General features: G+C 43.8%; 1 protein-coding gene across 2 annotated transcripts in view; it reads left to right on the top strand.

Moving 5' to 3' along the window:
* The window catches only part of UNC5B (unc-5 netrin receptor B), a 171,633-nt gene extending 160,133 nt beyond the window's left edge, over positions 1–11,500 (top strand). For both annotated transcript variants that reach the window (XM_081861782.1, XM_081861781.1), the window contains 3 exons: positions 1,268–1,432; positions 2,383–2,561; positions 4,681–11,500. In XM_081861782.1, the coding sequence (XP_081717908.1) occupies positions 1,268–1,432; positions 2,383–2,561; positions 4,681–4,846 (510 nt within the window). In that variant the 3' untranslated portion in view covers positions 4,847–11,500. The remainder of the gene's footprint in view (positions 1–1,267; positions 1,433–2,382; positions 2,562–4,680) is intronic.
* Positions 11,501–14,986: the final 3,486 nt, after the last annotated feature.

Here is a 14,986-nt window from a genome sequence, read left to right as displayed (position 1 = left end):
CAAGCTTGCAAAAATATATCACCTGTCTGATAATAAGTGTTGGAAATGTAAGGAAACTGAAGGAACGTTCTTTCACCTCTGGTGGACTTGCCCCAGGGTTAAGGCTTTCTGGGAAATGATATATAATGAGCTGAAAAAGGTATTTAAGTATACCTTCCCTAAGAAACCAGAGGCCTTCCTTTTGGGCATTGTTGGCCAGAGGGTGTTAAAGAAGGACCGAACATTATTTATGTATGCAACAACAACAGCAAGGATACTTGTCGCCAAACACTGGAAAACCCAAGATTTGCCCACGCTGGAAGAATGGCAGATACAACTGATGGACTATATGGAACTAGCAGAAATGACCGGCAGAATCCGAGACCTGGGAGAGGAAGCAGTGGAAGAGGATTGGAAGAAATTTAAGGACTATTTACAAAAACACTGTAAATTATATGAGTGCTAAGAAGGATGAGAAATTGAAAATAACATGGCACCATCAAGTTAGTTGAAAAGAATATGAGAATGAGTGAATTTTAAGAGAAAAATAAATTTTGAATAAATATCATGTCAAAATTAGGTATTTAAGACTTAGATAAAAATATTCAAAGTTAGGGACAAAATATTGGAAATTTATAGAATAAGAATGGAAATAAGGTGATAAGTTGCTGATTAAAGTTGTATAAATTTGGAACGCAGGAGCGAGAGATGTGAGGAAGTCCAAAAAGTGAAGAAAATATGGCTATTATAATATGTTAATTTAAAAAAAAAAAGATATGAATAGCACCTATAGACCACAGTGCCTTCCACACACACACAAAAAAAACATCTCAGCCAGACCACTTTGCATAAACACGCACACATCATTATAAATAAGCAACAATGCTTTCCAGAACAGGCCTGAACATCTTAAGAGAATAGGAAGACTCCTGCTGTGTCAGACCAAAAGTCATGCTTCCATGAAACCCACAAGCAGGACCTGAAAGCTGTAACTTAAGAACCATCGAGCCAAACAAATACAGCCCACCAGGAGCGCCTTAATCCATTTTCTCCCCACCAGCCTGGAACTGGTTTGTTGATGCATCAGTGCTTTGTTGAGGAGCTGGCTGGTGGGCTGCGTTTCACTTGAAGGACCAAAAGGCATGCAGACCTGTTCTGGTTGTGTAGACTTGTTCCATTGCCACAGTGACCAACTGGCACATTTCCAGTGTGATGGCATCCCAGTGTGCTGACATGTCATTATTATTATTATTTATTAATAATTTATTGTTATGACTATTTGCTGCAGGAAATCCCCTTCTATCATATCTGGAGTGGCAGCCAGCGGGCACTTCACTGCACCTTCACTCTGGAGAGACACAGCCCAGCTTCCACAGAACTTACCTGCAAGATTTGTGTCCGGCAAGTGGAAGGAGAAGGGCAGATATTTCAGCTGCACATTACCCTTGGAGAGGTGAGTCAAGGGGATCCAGGCTGCAGAAGCAAGCAGGCTGTGCGGTTGGTTGGTAGAAGACAAGTGGAGCAGAATAAAATTTAACAGGAATCCCAGTGGCCTCTCTGAGCTATTAGCTAGAATTAACTGGCAGAATCTTCCCTGACACACATTGTGAGCCATTGCTCACTCCTAGAACTTGCTAAAGAAGTCCACATTCTTCTTGCCTGCTTTCTCTGACATGGATGTGGCACTGTAGTCTGCAGGAATATGTAGAGCAGAACCTATTATCTCACACATTTTAAGTTTCCTACCCAGGAAAATGCAACCTTCCTTCCACTTGTGAGGAAGCCCTATGGCATCCGCTACTTATGGAACATTCATTTTGATTTGTTTGCAGGGAGGTTATACAGTGTTGCATCAAGCAGTCGTTATTCCATTTTCCCATCGCTTCCCTTACTACAGAAAGTTCAGTTGTGGGGAGGGGGTCTTTTGCACAAGAGAACAAGACTGCCGATACTATTTTAATTGCACAGTGTGATTTTGCCACTGAGTCCCAGCCACAAAATAACAACCGTCTGCAAACAACCTAATTCTTCTGTCCTGGTTACATGCTCTGACCCTCCAGTACCCGCTATTGTTCAAGCATGCATGTTGATATCCGAAGGGTGATTTTTCTCTGGGTTCAGTGAAGCAGAAGAATGTGATGCCACTATGCAAGTCAATGATACATATTTTAAAGGCATGATATTTACCCTTCTCTTTCCCATTGTTTCTATTTCTGACCATCCATGCATGCCGGGTTGCCTAATTATCTGTATGTTGTATATTTGCCATTTTGTTACAACACATTGGGGAGGGGAATTGGGCCCTAAAAGGCAGCTTATAACTTATTTGCTTAATTAGTAAAAAAAAAATTGCCTCTAAATCTGACAGGTGCCAGTGAGCCTACGCCCTTTTTTGTTTTCCAGAACTCCAACTCCTTTGATGCCTTGCGTTCCTATCCTGGCAGTGCCCTGACGACTCAGCTGGGGCCGTATGCCTTCAAGATCCCTCTGTCGATACGACAGAAAATCTGCAACAGCCTTGATGCCCCCAACTCCAGAGGAAACGACTGGCGGCTCCTTGCTCAGAAACTTTCCATGGACCGGTGGGTTTTGTTTCAGCGCTTTGCCGTCAGCCAAACACAAGAGCCAAAGGAGCTGCTTGTTTGCACTTATTTAATTCTTTATTCTGATATCTGTGGGCTGCCTCTTGGATCAAAATCCTTGCTCAAGACAATGAATAGTGCAATACACTAGAAGAGAGAGGGAAAACCTCATAAAACAGCAAACATAAATAACATTAAACATTAACTATCAGCCAAACGCTCCCTGTATCGAATATCTGTAAGAAGGGGAACATTTTTACTGCCCTACGAAAAATATAGGGGATGCGGGTGGCTCTGTGGTCTAAACCACAGAGCCTAGGGTTTGCCAATCAGAAGGTCGGTGGTTCGAATCCCCGCGACGGGGTGAGCTCCCGTTGTTCGGTCCCTGCTCCTGCCCACCTAGCAGTTCGAAAGCATGTCAAAGTGCAAGTAGATAAATAGGTACCGCTCTGGCAGGAAGATAAACAGCATTTCTGTGCATTGCTCTGGTTCACCAGAAGTGGCTTAGTCATGCTGGCCACATGACCTAGAAGCTGTCTGCGTACAAACCCCGGCTCCCTCGACCTATAGAACAAGATGAGCACGCAAACCCAGAGTCGTCCGCAACTTGACCTAATGGTCAGGGGTACCTTTACCTTTTACTAAAAATATAGAAGAGTTTTCCAGCAGGCAGGATAGAAGAACATGTGAAGGGCCCGCTAGATCGGGTCAATGGCCCATCTAGCATCCTGTTCTCAGTGGCCAACCAGATGCCTGAGAGAAAACAGCAAGCACAGGAGCAACTTGCCCCTGCTGTGGTTTCCAGCAACTGGTATTCAGAAACATTGCTGTCTCTAGCTGGGGAGGCAGAGCCCAGCCACTGTCTTAGGAAAGCTACCCAGATTGATTCACTCATTTGTCTTCAGGCCCAGGTGCTCAGAGCAGAAATAAAATAAAATAGAACTTGCTATGTGCCCAAACAGTTGGGTGCTTTGCCAGTTCCCAAATGACTGGTGTCTGCTGGTGTTCTAAGCAGTTGCTGAAACATTGTCATGGGTGTATATTTCATTCAAACAGTGAAAAGGGTGCCAGTTGGAGGTTCCCCAGAATAAGATGTAGGAGCTGGGAAGCCACTGCCAAGCCAAGGGCTTCTATACCATGTAGCCTAGGTAAGGCACTTGGTTTCACCCTGGTCACTGTGAGCACTAAGTTCCATACTGCTGCAACTTAGAGAATCCATTTTCTGTTAAAGCAGCGGCCTTCATTTGCTGAGCGACTTTCCTGCGGAGACTTTGTCAGTGTCATTGGCCTTGGTTTAAAGATATCGGGGGCCCTTGGGGTACCATCCCAGAAAAGGTCAAAGAAACTAGGTCAGCAAAAACCCTGAGCTCCTCTGGGTCAGTAAAAATTTGTAGCAGATCTATTTTCCCCTACCCTGCTGACCCCTGGTTTCCTTGTGTATATTCCAGGCTCCTCTAAAAGTTTGTCTTTTCTTTTTATTTAAAAAAGCGTTGTGCCTAATTTTAGAATCACAGAATCCTAGAGTTGGAAGGGACCACAATCTGCAGTGCAGGATTTCCCCCCCCCCCCAACATGAGGCTTGAATCCACAACCCTGAGACTAAGAGTCTCATCCTCTACCAACTGAGCTATCCACTCAGAAAGACGTACATAATATCCCTCCTTCAGCAGTGTTCTGGCCAGTGTCCTTAGGTGAATGACAATCATGCCGTGCTCTACCTTGCTCCAAACAGCTTTTTAAAAGTGTGAGTTTACGTGTTATGTTTTAGATTTGGTAGGAACTGCTTCATGAAAATCAGGCACTTCATCTCTGTTCTGAATTTGTGTCGTCGCCCCCCCCCCCCCGGTCATACGCAGTCATCACTAAAGGCCTAGCCCTTAGTTCAGAGATGGGGACCTGTGGCTTTCTAGATGCTGTTGGACTGCTGGCTGGAGCTAATGGGAATCCCAACATCCCTGCCTTATGTGCTCTCATGGGATCCGTAATCTCACGTGTGGGAATACATCAACAAGTTTTATTATGAGCCCCATGATATCACAGAGATCTAACGGGAAAACACTGACGCCAACTATCTCTCTCCCTCTCTTTCCCGCTCTCATTTGTTTTCTTTCCTGCACAGGTATCTGAATTTCTTTGCCACCAAAGCCAGCCCAACAGGAGTCATCCTGGACTTATGGGAAGCCCAGCACCAAGATGATGGGGATCTTAATACTCTGGCCAGTGCCTTGGAAGAGATGGGCAAGAGCGAGATGCTGGTTGTCATGGCAACAGAGGGGGACTGCTGATGCAGCTCTCGAGAAGACTTCTGGCAATGGCCGAGCGGAAGGTGGAGTGAGAGAGGGAGAGAAAATGGCGGGAGCAGCCCTTTTGGGAACTGATAGGGAAAGGGCTGAAAGGAAGAAGCAGAGCCGTAGCGTAACTCTGAAGAGATTGGAATGGGGTTCCTTCTCCCTTCTCGCACTCCTCCCTCCTCAAATCACAATCAGCCTTAGAGATCCATATTGCGCAGTTTACAAGCAATCCAAGTGTTAAAGACTCCTTTCCTCCTTCTCCTCAAAGCCTTTGAACCGGGGCACAAAAGCAATGTATCATTGCTCTCCGTGACCGCAGCCTGTGGCAGTTGTGGTCTCCTCAGCTTCTGCTGCCTCGTGTGGCTTCTGAGGGCCGCTAAGAATCTGGGTTGGGGTTGTTGTTTTGTTTTGTTTAGTTTTTCTTTTCCTGTCCTCTTCCCATTCCCTGCCTTGTTCTCCCTTTATTTCTTCTTTGCTGGCAATTTATGCTTTGAAGAGTCGAGTACAATCTAGAAAAGACTGCTTACTCCTGTCAAAAGCTTCAAACAGCTTTAAGACACATTTAAAAAATGGAAAAGGAAAAAAAAGGAAAACAGTTTCTTAGGAAACGCAAGTAATTTATTATCCAGATCTTTGGATGCATCCTTTTTAAAAATTCAATAAGAATCTTTCATGTATGTGAGAGCAAGAGTATCATGACACTCAGAGAAAGGGAGAGGGAGAGAGAAAACGCAATGATGTTTTAGTGAAAATTAAACAATATCAGTTTATATGGTAACCTATGAAATTTGATCAGGTAGGATTGATGATTTGACCTGAGCCTCATATGTGTCTTAAAGGGAAAACTTTTTCTTCTCTTTAACATTTTGCTTGCATCTATTTCTCTGACTATAGCAGAATGAATGGGAATAAATCTGAAAATTCACTCACAGGAGAACTAACCTGTTTCTGGAAAAGAAGCTGAGAGAAATTTCTTGGGGAGCTTTCTTGACAGACCAATACAAACCCCTCACACTCTTTCCGGCCCACCTCAGAATCTGGTGAAGTGCCCAGATATGCCTGACCAAATATCTACTGGTATTTGCTCCTGGTCTTGTCTCAGTTGTGTTTGGAGCCACTTTTGCTTTGCTTAACCTACTTGTCTTTGTGTGGGCCATTCCAGCAGAGCGAAGTCCAGTTAGTACAGGAACAAGTCTCAAGCTAGAATCAAGATAGCTCCATTGAGGAATGTGTAAAAGGTTTTCTTGTGCTCAGAATGACTTTGGCCAAGGGGGGGTTGGGTTTAGACAAGGACTCTTGCTATGCTATGCAGCCCAGGAAGCTGGAGTTCAAAAATCCCAACTGAGATGGTGAAGGCTTAGCAATCAAGGGTGTGTTCAGTCTGTCACTAATTTTGGGTGGGATTCCACCACATAATGCCATATCCAGGTTATGAAATTATAGAATCATAGAATCGTAGAGTTGGAAGGGACCCAAGGGTTATCTAGCCTGCAGTGCAGGAATCTCAACTAAAGCATTTGTGATGGATATCCATTGAATCTCTGCTTAATAACCTCCAAGAAAGGAGAGTCCACCATCTTTCGAGGGAGTCCGCTCCACTGTGTGCTCTGAACCTCATCCTGAGACCTGTTCCTAATAGGAGGCACTTTATTTCCAGGTTTCTTCATAGGAAAGATAGTATCTGTTTGAGTTTAACTTCCCTGCAGTGTCTGAATAGGCATCAAGCAGATGATACCTGCTAGGTGAGATGAATGTGTGCTACTGCTTCCACTCATGGGTAAAGTTATCCGTAAGTGTCTGCATCACATCCATTTTGAATTTTTGAAAGCATGAGCAAAAGACCCACTGTTTTTGAGTGATAGGACCAGGACAGGATCCAGGACTGAACAAAGATACCCCTAATGTGTAGTTCTTCGAGAGGAATAAGAAATGTTAATGGTGACGGTTCAAACTGGAGGAGCAGAAACTTCCCACCAGTCTTGTTTTGAGCTGTGTTTCGAGTGATATTAAAAAAAAAAATCTGAGAAAAATGTTTCAGCTGCTACACAGGAGTATCTCAAAGACCTGGTTTGCATAGCCATAGTTGAATGTGAAGAAGCCTACACTGCTGAAATTGTGGGCACTTGGTTCTACCGCCGCTGCTGCTACCACCACACAGCCAAGAAACAAGCCACAGTCAGAATTTTGACATAGGAACCCAGGGTCATGGTTTGCTTGCCCCCAAACAAGCCACAAGAGGTATACCAAGAGCAAATCTTGGTTTCTGTCTGTGATTCGCTAGGAGGAAAACAAACTGTTGTCCCAGGTTTGGATGATATGAGAAGCCAGACAGTGGTGGGTTGCTGGCAGTACAGCCAGAGAAGAAGAGCAAAGTGCCAGCAATTTCAGCGGCATGAGAACACTTTGACTCATTTACATTAAACCATAGTTTATTTTAGCTATGGTTTGATGTGACATGCGCACCAAGCCACTTGAGTTTTAAATTCTTCACACTTTTCTCTTTTGTTCCTAGACCTCATGATCAAAGGAGGGAACATTTGCTTGAAGATTAGAAGCCACAGTGTCATATTATCATGTTGGAATAATGTTTGTAGTTAGCCCATCCGTGTGTGGGGGGGGGGGAGATTTGGAATCTCTGCACTTGTTATAGGTGACTCTCATTCCAGACAGTTTAGCTACAGAATTCCACAAGGACTCAAAGCTAATAATGGGTGGCGTTGTGATAATTTTTGTTTCTTTCGGTAATGCTTTGCAGTGCCTTACCTTTTTCTCTATATTGCAGGCGTTCTGTTAGAAGAGAAGTAAATTACACAGCAACAAAAACGTTAAATGAGTATTCGTGAGCAATGCAAATGGCTCCCTTGTATGTGATAGCTTATTGAAAAGAGGAAAGGATATTGTTTGAATAGCCCCAGATTGAAGTAAGTTATTAATAAACTCAGCCACCAGGCGTAATGATTAAAAAAAAAAACCTTGTATGCCAACAAGATCTTAGGTGGAAATGCAGCAGAAGTTCATTTCCTCTTAGCAGGAAATATTTTTAAAGATTTGCAGTTGCTGCACACACAGTGCCCAGTTCAGGTAGTTCTTCATACTTTTCTTTCAATGAGGTTTCTAGACCTCATTATCACAGGAGAAAGCAGCTGGCAGTGTTTGCTAGACGTCTGCAGTCTACTCGGATATGAATTACAACTAATAGGGAGCAGATTTTTGAGTTGGCAGTAGGAATGTAGGTCTCAGTTTCTCCATTGCTGCCTATTCTGTTTTGCCAGATCTTTCCACCATGAGAAAATTAGATTTGGTACAGAACCAAGATTAAGGGATACAAACCTTGCAGTATAAGGGTAGTTCCAGCAGTAAAATTCTAATGCAAATGCACCCGTATTACCTTACTTTCGTATATATTTATATATGTATATATTTCTACTTGCATTGGCCTTTGGTTATCCGTTATTCTTCAGGTTGTTGCAAGCACTGTGTAGTTGCAGGGTATTTTTCTTATAGTCACTACCTCTTAAAAAGATTGTCTTCTTCTTCCATAAAGCATAGCACGGCACCAAGAGCAGTACTGCCTCATCATGCTGATCCTTTCATTCCTAACTTTTCTCCCTTCCCACGAGGACACGTTCGTAGGCAATAACTCTAAAGACACGGCACGACATAGCAAGTCTTGCACCAGAAGACCCTCGCAATTACCTCATTCTTCTTAAACGGTAGCATGCTCTTGGGGAAAGACAAGCACTGAAGACAAACAAAAAATTGAATGGCACACCTACTCAGGGAGCGGGAACGTGAATGGAACGTTATGTCTTTATGTGGCAGCTTGATAAGCAGTAGTTCAAGGAAGGGGGAGCTGTGACCCTCCAGATGTGGCTGGACTCTCATGGTCCCCGACCTTTGCCTATCCTGGCACAGAGAGCCCAACAACATCTGGAAGCAGCAGCTTCCCCATCGCTGCAGTCGTTTCTCAGGATGCAATTTTTTATCTGCGTGCCCAAGGAAGGCGCCAAAAGCTAGTTGCTGCCTCGTGTTCCTGTAATGACAGTAAACATTTCATACAGGAACCCAAAGACTGCAAATAGTTTGCAGGCAATGCCTGCTTAACCAGAATATATAGCCCCATTGTTTAGAGGTCACTTACAGTGAGATGACAAATGGAATGCTAAATGCGGACTCTTAATTCAAGAAGACATTTTTGTTGCTTGGAGCCTGGACATTTACACAGAAGGCAAATCCATGGGGGAGGATGGTGTGTGTGCATGTGTTTTGTTAAGCGCTGCAAATGCAGGGCCTGTTTTCAAGGTGTGAAGTTTTCTTCACTTGTTCTCTTCCTCAGGCAAAAAGTCATTTTCGCTAGCTCTGCAGCCCTGTTCTCTAACCTTTTTGGGATGTTTTGTGTCATTTGTAGGGTTCAGGTGCACAGAACCTCCTAGTCCAAACTATACGCTTCTTCAAATTCTTTTACACCAAAGCAACGTTCCTGTTGCAGCTCAGGTCTCTCAAGAGTATGGTGCAATCTATACAAGATAGAACATGTCAGTATTTGGGGGTTTTGATGGTGCTTCTAGTGAGCATGGATTTGGAGACCTTGGGTATCTTTATCCGTACCTGACAAACATTTTTAAAGGACTAGACCTGCTTGATGCAGGGTCCGTAACTCTCTCATCTGTATAGTTTATATACCCATTGGTAGGGCATCCTTTCTTCTTTCTCACATTGTAGTTGTCAGGGATCTCATATGCAATATACAAATCTGGAAAAATATCCAGATTTTTGGAACCAAATGATGAACCTTCTGAGAATTGCATCTGGGGGTTTTTTGTGGTTTTTTTTTAGAGCGAAGTTATTAGTGCTTGCTTCCTGTGTGGCAGTAAAAGAAAAGAAAATCAATCCTCAATCAAAAATAGATACTGTAATCATTTAACCACAAGGTATTTGGGGAGAGCTGCAGGCATTGCTTTCCTTCAACATGGCATCAGATGAGAGCACGATAGGGTTTTTTTGTAACATTTTCAGCTAGCTGGAATATTATATATTATATGACTGAACTGCTTGCTGATAAATTGAATAGAAGAAATTCATCTACACATTCCACTTACAAAGGTGAGGCCATAGGGGAGATTGTATTAGGAGTTTGTGAGAAATTTAAAAAGAAGGCTCCAGTCTTTAACCTGATCTCTTGGTGTACGTCAGGGTGATTTGTTTAAGAATTGCATTTAGTCAATTAAGTTAAAGGTTCAGGCTGGAAACACAATTAGACACTTAGGCTTTGAAATGTTTAGTTAAGTAAGTAAACGTTACTACTTTCTGTAGAAATAGGCTGATCAGTTTTTAAATTACCTGCCTTTAGATTCCAGGAGCAGAGCGTGTTAAAAGTGCGTGCATCTCTCTCTGTGCATCTCCACCCCCCATCCAATATTGCTTCTCATATTCTGTTGTTGTCCCTGTTTTGCTTTGGTCACGTGGCCACATGGAATCTGTGAAGGTTTCCACCCATTCACAATTTTCTCAGTCGCCTGAGCATATCCCTTCAGTAATCCAGAGACCAGTTCATGGAAGCAGGCCACTTCCGCTATATGTCTGAATGTACCTTAAGACCTTTAACGCAAATCTGGGGTGAATGTGCTTAGCTCCTGCTTACTGTGTATCTTCCGCAAGCCGATGTGATCGTGTGGCTGGGGGGTGGGGGGGTGGAGAAGTTGAAGATATATGAAACTCAGTTGTACACATAGTGATGTAAATTCATATTGGCCTAAGACATTTTGGCACCTGAGACAAACCACAAAATGATATCTCCCTCTCTGCCAGGGAAGAAGGAGTGAATGAAGATCTACATCAGGAACAGGGGGAGGAATAAAGATCTACATCAGGATCTGCTGCCCCTGTGGGTCTTGCCGCCTGAGGCAGTCACCTCACATGGTCTCATGGGTGGGCCTGCCATATAAATTGAGGGAGCTGGTGGTGAGGGAGTGATCTGTTAAGGGGCCAACCTGCTCTAGTCTTTACTCACTGCTTTTGTGTGAATTGGATACTGGGTGTACAGATATGTGCATTCAGGTGTGTAAGAGAGAGAGAATTCAGAAGTAGAAATCTGGTGTGGGGGTGTGGGGGTGTGACACAGAGAGATCAGTACTATATAACAGATTAGGGATCCATGGGTGTGCAATAGGGAGCAGCGTCAGGAAGTGTGCAGAGTTCACCCTCTTTCTCTTTGCTTCTTGTTCAGAAGAGTGTATGTTGACCAAGCAGGGAGCCCTTTTGCCTGGAAAGCACCCTCTGCTCACACAAATGAGGGCTGTGCCTGTCTTTCTCCCTCCCCCACTGTCTCTTAAGGTGCTCTCTGTGGTCACACTGAGCTTTGTGACATGGGCAGCCCATGCCATCGTTTGGGTGAAAGCAAACCACGGTTTCCTTTCTCCCCTTAAGAGTGTCCTTCATTCTCTTGCTCTCCATTCTGTTTTCATATTTATACGTCCAGGTGGGGGGTTTTTTTGGTGGGGGGAGGGGTCCGGAAGCATCCTCAAAACACGTGTCTGTTTATTCTGTAAACTAAGAACTGTAAATAAGGTTTAGCATTCCTATTGTAACAAATTAATTTTTATGCAATAAATTATATTTCCTAGTCTAATAAAAAGTTTAAAATTAAAACCAACTTTGTGTGACTCATTAGTTTAGCTCCCAGTGGACAGAAAGCTCCCTGATAAATTAACATGTGTGATTAAGGTAAGATGGGGAATATGCAGGAGAAATGATTTTGAGGAGATATGGAGGGTGTCTGTAGAATATGTTCTGCTAAAATGGAAAGGGGTCAAAACCATTGCAAGAGGTGTTGAAATTTTGGGAGGTTGGATAGTTACAATGGAATGGTCTCGGGGGTGGGGTGCACATTTTTATTCTTTTTTATTTATTTTTAATACTTTGTCAAAAAAGAAAAAGGAAAGCTCCCTGCTACACAGGTAGAATTTAGAACTTGGGTGGCACTTTTAGTGCTGACAGGTAGCAGGTAGGCTGAGGGATCCAGGCCAGGAGCCCTATGTTTAGGTAGAGGGCAATATTAGCACCTAAACAGCCTCAGTGGTCATCTATCATATTGTTGGTGTTCAATGTAATTACCAGTTAAGCCATAGTTACCCAGAAACCAACGTTCTCACAGGTAGTTTCCAATGAAGTCACCTCTGGATTGCAGTGGTACTTCCTCAAGGCTGCAGTTTTTTAATAGTTTTATTAGAACTTGTCAGGGAACTGACATCGGAGCCAGAGGTGGAGGCAAGGCTCTCAAGCGATGCTGGAGAGGGGCCCAGCAGGGAGAGAGGGAGCTCACCGGCTGGGGAAGGAATTCAGCGTAACACCAGGGATAAAGGGGGGCAGATGGGAGAATCGGCAAAGGGGCTCCAGGACTCTTCGCTGAAGACCAGCAGGGAGAGCACGGGTCTTATGCTACCCACACCCACCCTGCGCAGAAGACTTCCGTGCAGGGAAAGTAGGCGTAGACTTGGCGTCAAAGAACTTCTTTGCTGGAAGAAGTTCAAGAAACGCCCACTGACGGATCCTGCTAGCGACTGAACAGCCACGAAGTGAAGGGCTGTCCAGCCAGAACAGGTTTAACCAGGCTACCTAGCCAGGAGTGGCGGCAACTTACGCACGAGCAACCCCTTATAACCATTACAGAACTGTTCTGAGTACTTTTCAATTTTGATTTTCCGGGAGGCAGGGAGAGACAAACTATGAATTATGATAGTGTACAACAGTGTTTCCCAACCTTGTGCCTCCAGCTGTTTTTGGACTACAATTCCCATCATCCCTTGCCACTGGTCTTGCTAGTCAGGGATGATGGGAGTTGTAGTTCAAAAACAGCTGGAGGCACAAGGTTGGGAAACACTGGTGTACAAGTCCTCTCCCTCTCCTGAAATCAGCTAGACTTTGCAAATAGGGAACTTCCTAATAAACTCTGCTTGTACACATTGTTTTTCAGCACTGGTGAAATTGTTTGCTTTAAAAAACCAAGCAATTTCAGCTTAGCTCTAAATAAATAAAACCGGCTTAACTATTGAAATCCAACTAACTTTCCTTCTTTTCTCTCCTTTGGCATTCTTACTTATGCTTCAATCAAGGCCATTTAAAATTTCCTTTTCTGTTTTCTCATAAGTATTGTTGGACACGAATACTGGACTATATCACCATCAGCTCCTATGGTGTTTCCCTTCTAATTCATAGAAGAGGGAGGATCCAATTGAAACACTTTGCAGTTTGCCATTATGCAAGTGGTCCATAAGGTGGCAGCATTGCTCTTCCGCCACTGATCAGTTGCAGTGAGTTTATTATGCTGGGATAGGGTGAAGGGGGCTAACTCCATCGCTCCTGCTTGATCAGAAGTCACAGCCATAGATCTATTAAACATTTATTATATTACTCAGCTGCTTAATACTTTGGCAAACATTAGGTGTGGTCTGACATTTCTTAACAGAGGCTGAGAAGCATATTTGCTTCCTTAATGTATCAGAGTTGGCTACAACTATTGCAATATTAAGTGCTTGTGTTAAAGATATCACAGCAAGCTCTTGGGGAAAGCTCAAATTAGCTCCCTGGGAATGGTGGTTCAAGAAGGTTATTGTCTTCTTGAGCAACCCTGTTTTGTTTTACAGAACAATGTAAGTCTCTTTTTTCCCATTGCACCAGCAGCTTAGGGGCAGCCTCTGTTACCGAGTCTGCATTTGGAGCAGGGGCTACTGGTTCACAACCTCTGAGCCACAAGTTGCTATAGGCACTGCTTTTAACTACTAGCACTAAGGACAGGATCCTGGGGACTATCTGAACCATTACCCAGCACCTGCCTTGCCATTCAGTAGAGTGGGGCAGCTGCCTCAGGCGGCAGATACTGGTCCATCCAGACTGGTACTGTCTATACTGACTGGCTGCAGCTTAGGAGTCTCCTCCAGTCCTTTTTGAACATGAGGCCTTCTGCATGTAGGCGACTACAAAATTGCTGAGGCCCAGACCCTGAGCCTCTGGGAGGGTCTGCACCAGGAACAATAAATTGCCAAATAAATTTTGGTATCTCAACGGACCACAGTGTGGCTAAAAATGTCAGTGGCTGAATCTTCAGCAATACCCAAATGTCCCTTAAGCACCAATACTTAATGATATGATGCAAACATGGCAAAGTGTGACAGATACCTTGAGACCAGAACTACTAGGCCGCAGTTCAGTTTGCACAACTACTAGGCCCCAGTGCACATTTGCTCAGCAAGTATTACCTACATATTTCTCAACAAAACAAATTCCTTCCAGTAGCACCTTAAAGACCAACTAAGTCAGTTCTTGGTATGAGCTTTCGTGTGCATGCACACTTCTTCAGATACTACATATTTCTCTTCAGTGAAGGATAAATCAGTGATTATAGACAAAGGGAAAGCTAAGTTTGTGCCACCTCTTCTTGTTTGGTCTGTGGCTAGGCAATGTTTGAACACGTATACAGGTGCTTCAGCAATGTTTCAGGGTGAAATTTGTGGAGTACGAATACAAGTCTGGAGGACAGAAGAGAAAAGTGAGGAAAATTAGGAAAAGGGCTGCAGCAGAATGCAAAGGTGAGAGACTCTTTCACAACTTCACATTCCTTATGGCCCTCAAGATCAGCCCTATTGATTCAAATACCTCATGATCTTTGTTTTTCCTTCCCTTTACTATGAACTATATGGTGAGAACACAACATCTTATGTAGGCCCAAGCAGGAAGAGTGAAGATTGTCCGCTTTTGATGAATGGCACCTAATGAATTAAGCTTGATTGAACTATTAGACCATATAGCCAAATTCCATTTGCAATAATGGACGGCATTTGCCTGTTTTCTTCTGGCAGAGAACTGGGTGTGCAATAGGGGGCTTTGGCAGTAAACTAAAGTCCTTGGGCAAATGGGAAGGAAACAAGTCTCTGATGCATGCTGGGGTGCCATTTTAGATTTCCGGGAGGGGGTTCATTGATGCATTCATTGATGCATTTGACACTAACCATGAGTGGCTTCCTGTATATGCCTTCTAACAGGTACAGCAAGGTCATTCACACATGACACGTCCTGTTTCTGTTATTTAAGTGAAGCAGCCGGTTTTGTACTACTGGCGTGCAAACCGCCACTGCATCT

The sequence above is a fragment of the Podarcis erhardii genome, assembly GCF_964252035.2.
Source record: "Podarcis erhardii genome assembly, chromosome: 5".
Lineage (NCBI taxonomy): Eukaryota > Metazoa > Chordata > Lepidosauria > Squamata > Lacertidae > Podarcis > Podarcis erhardii.
The sequence above is the reverse complement of the archived record's forward strand: the minus strand, read 5'-3'. Positions and strand labels throughout refer to the sequence as shown.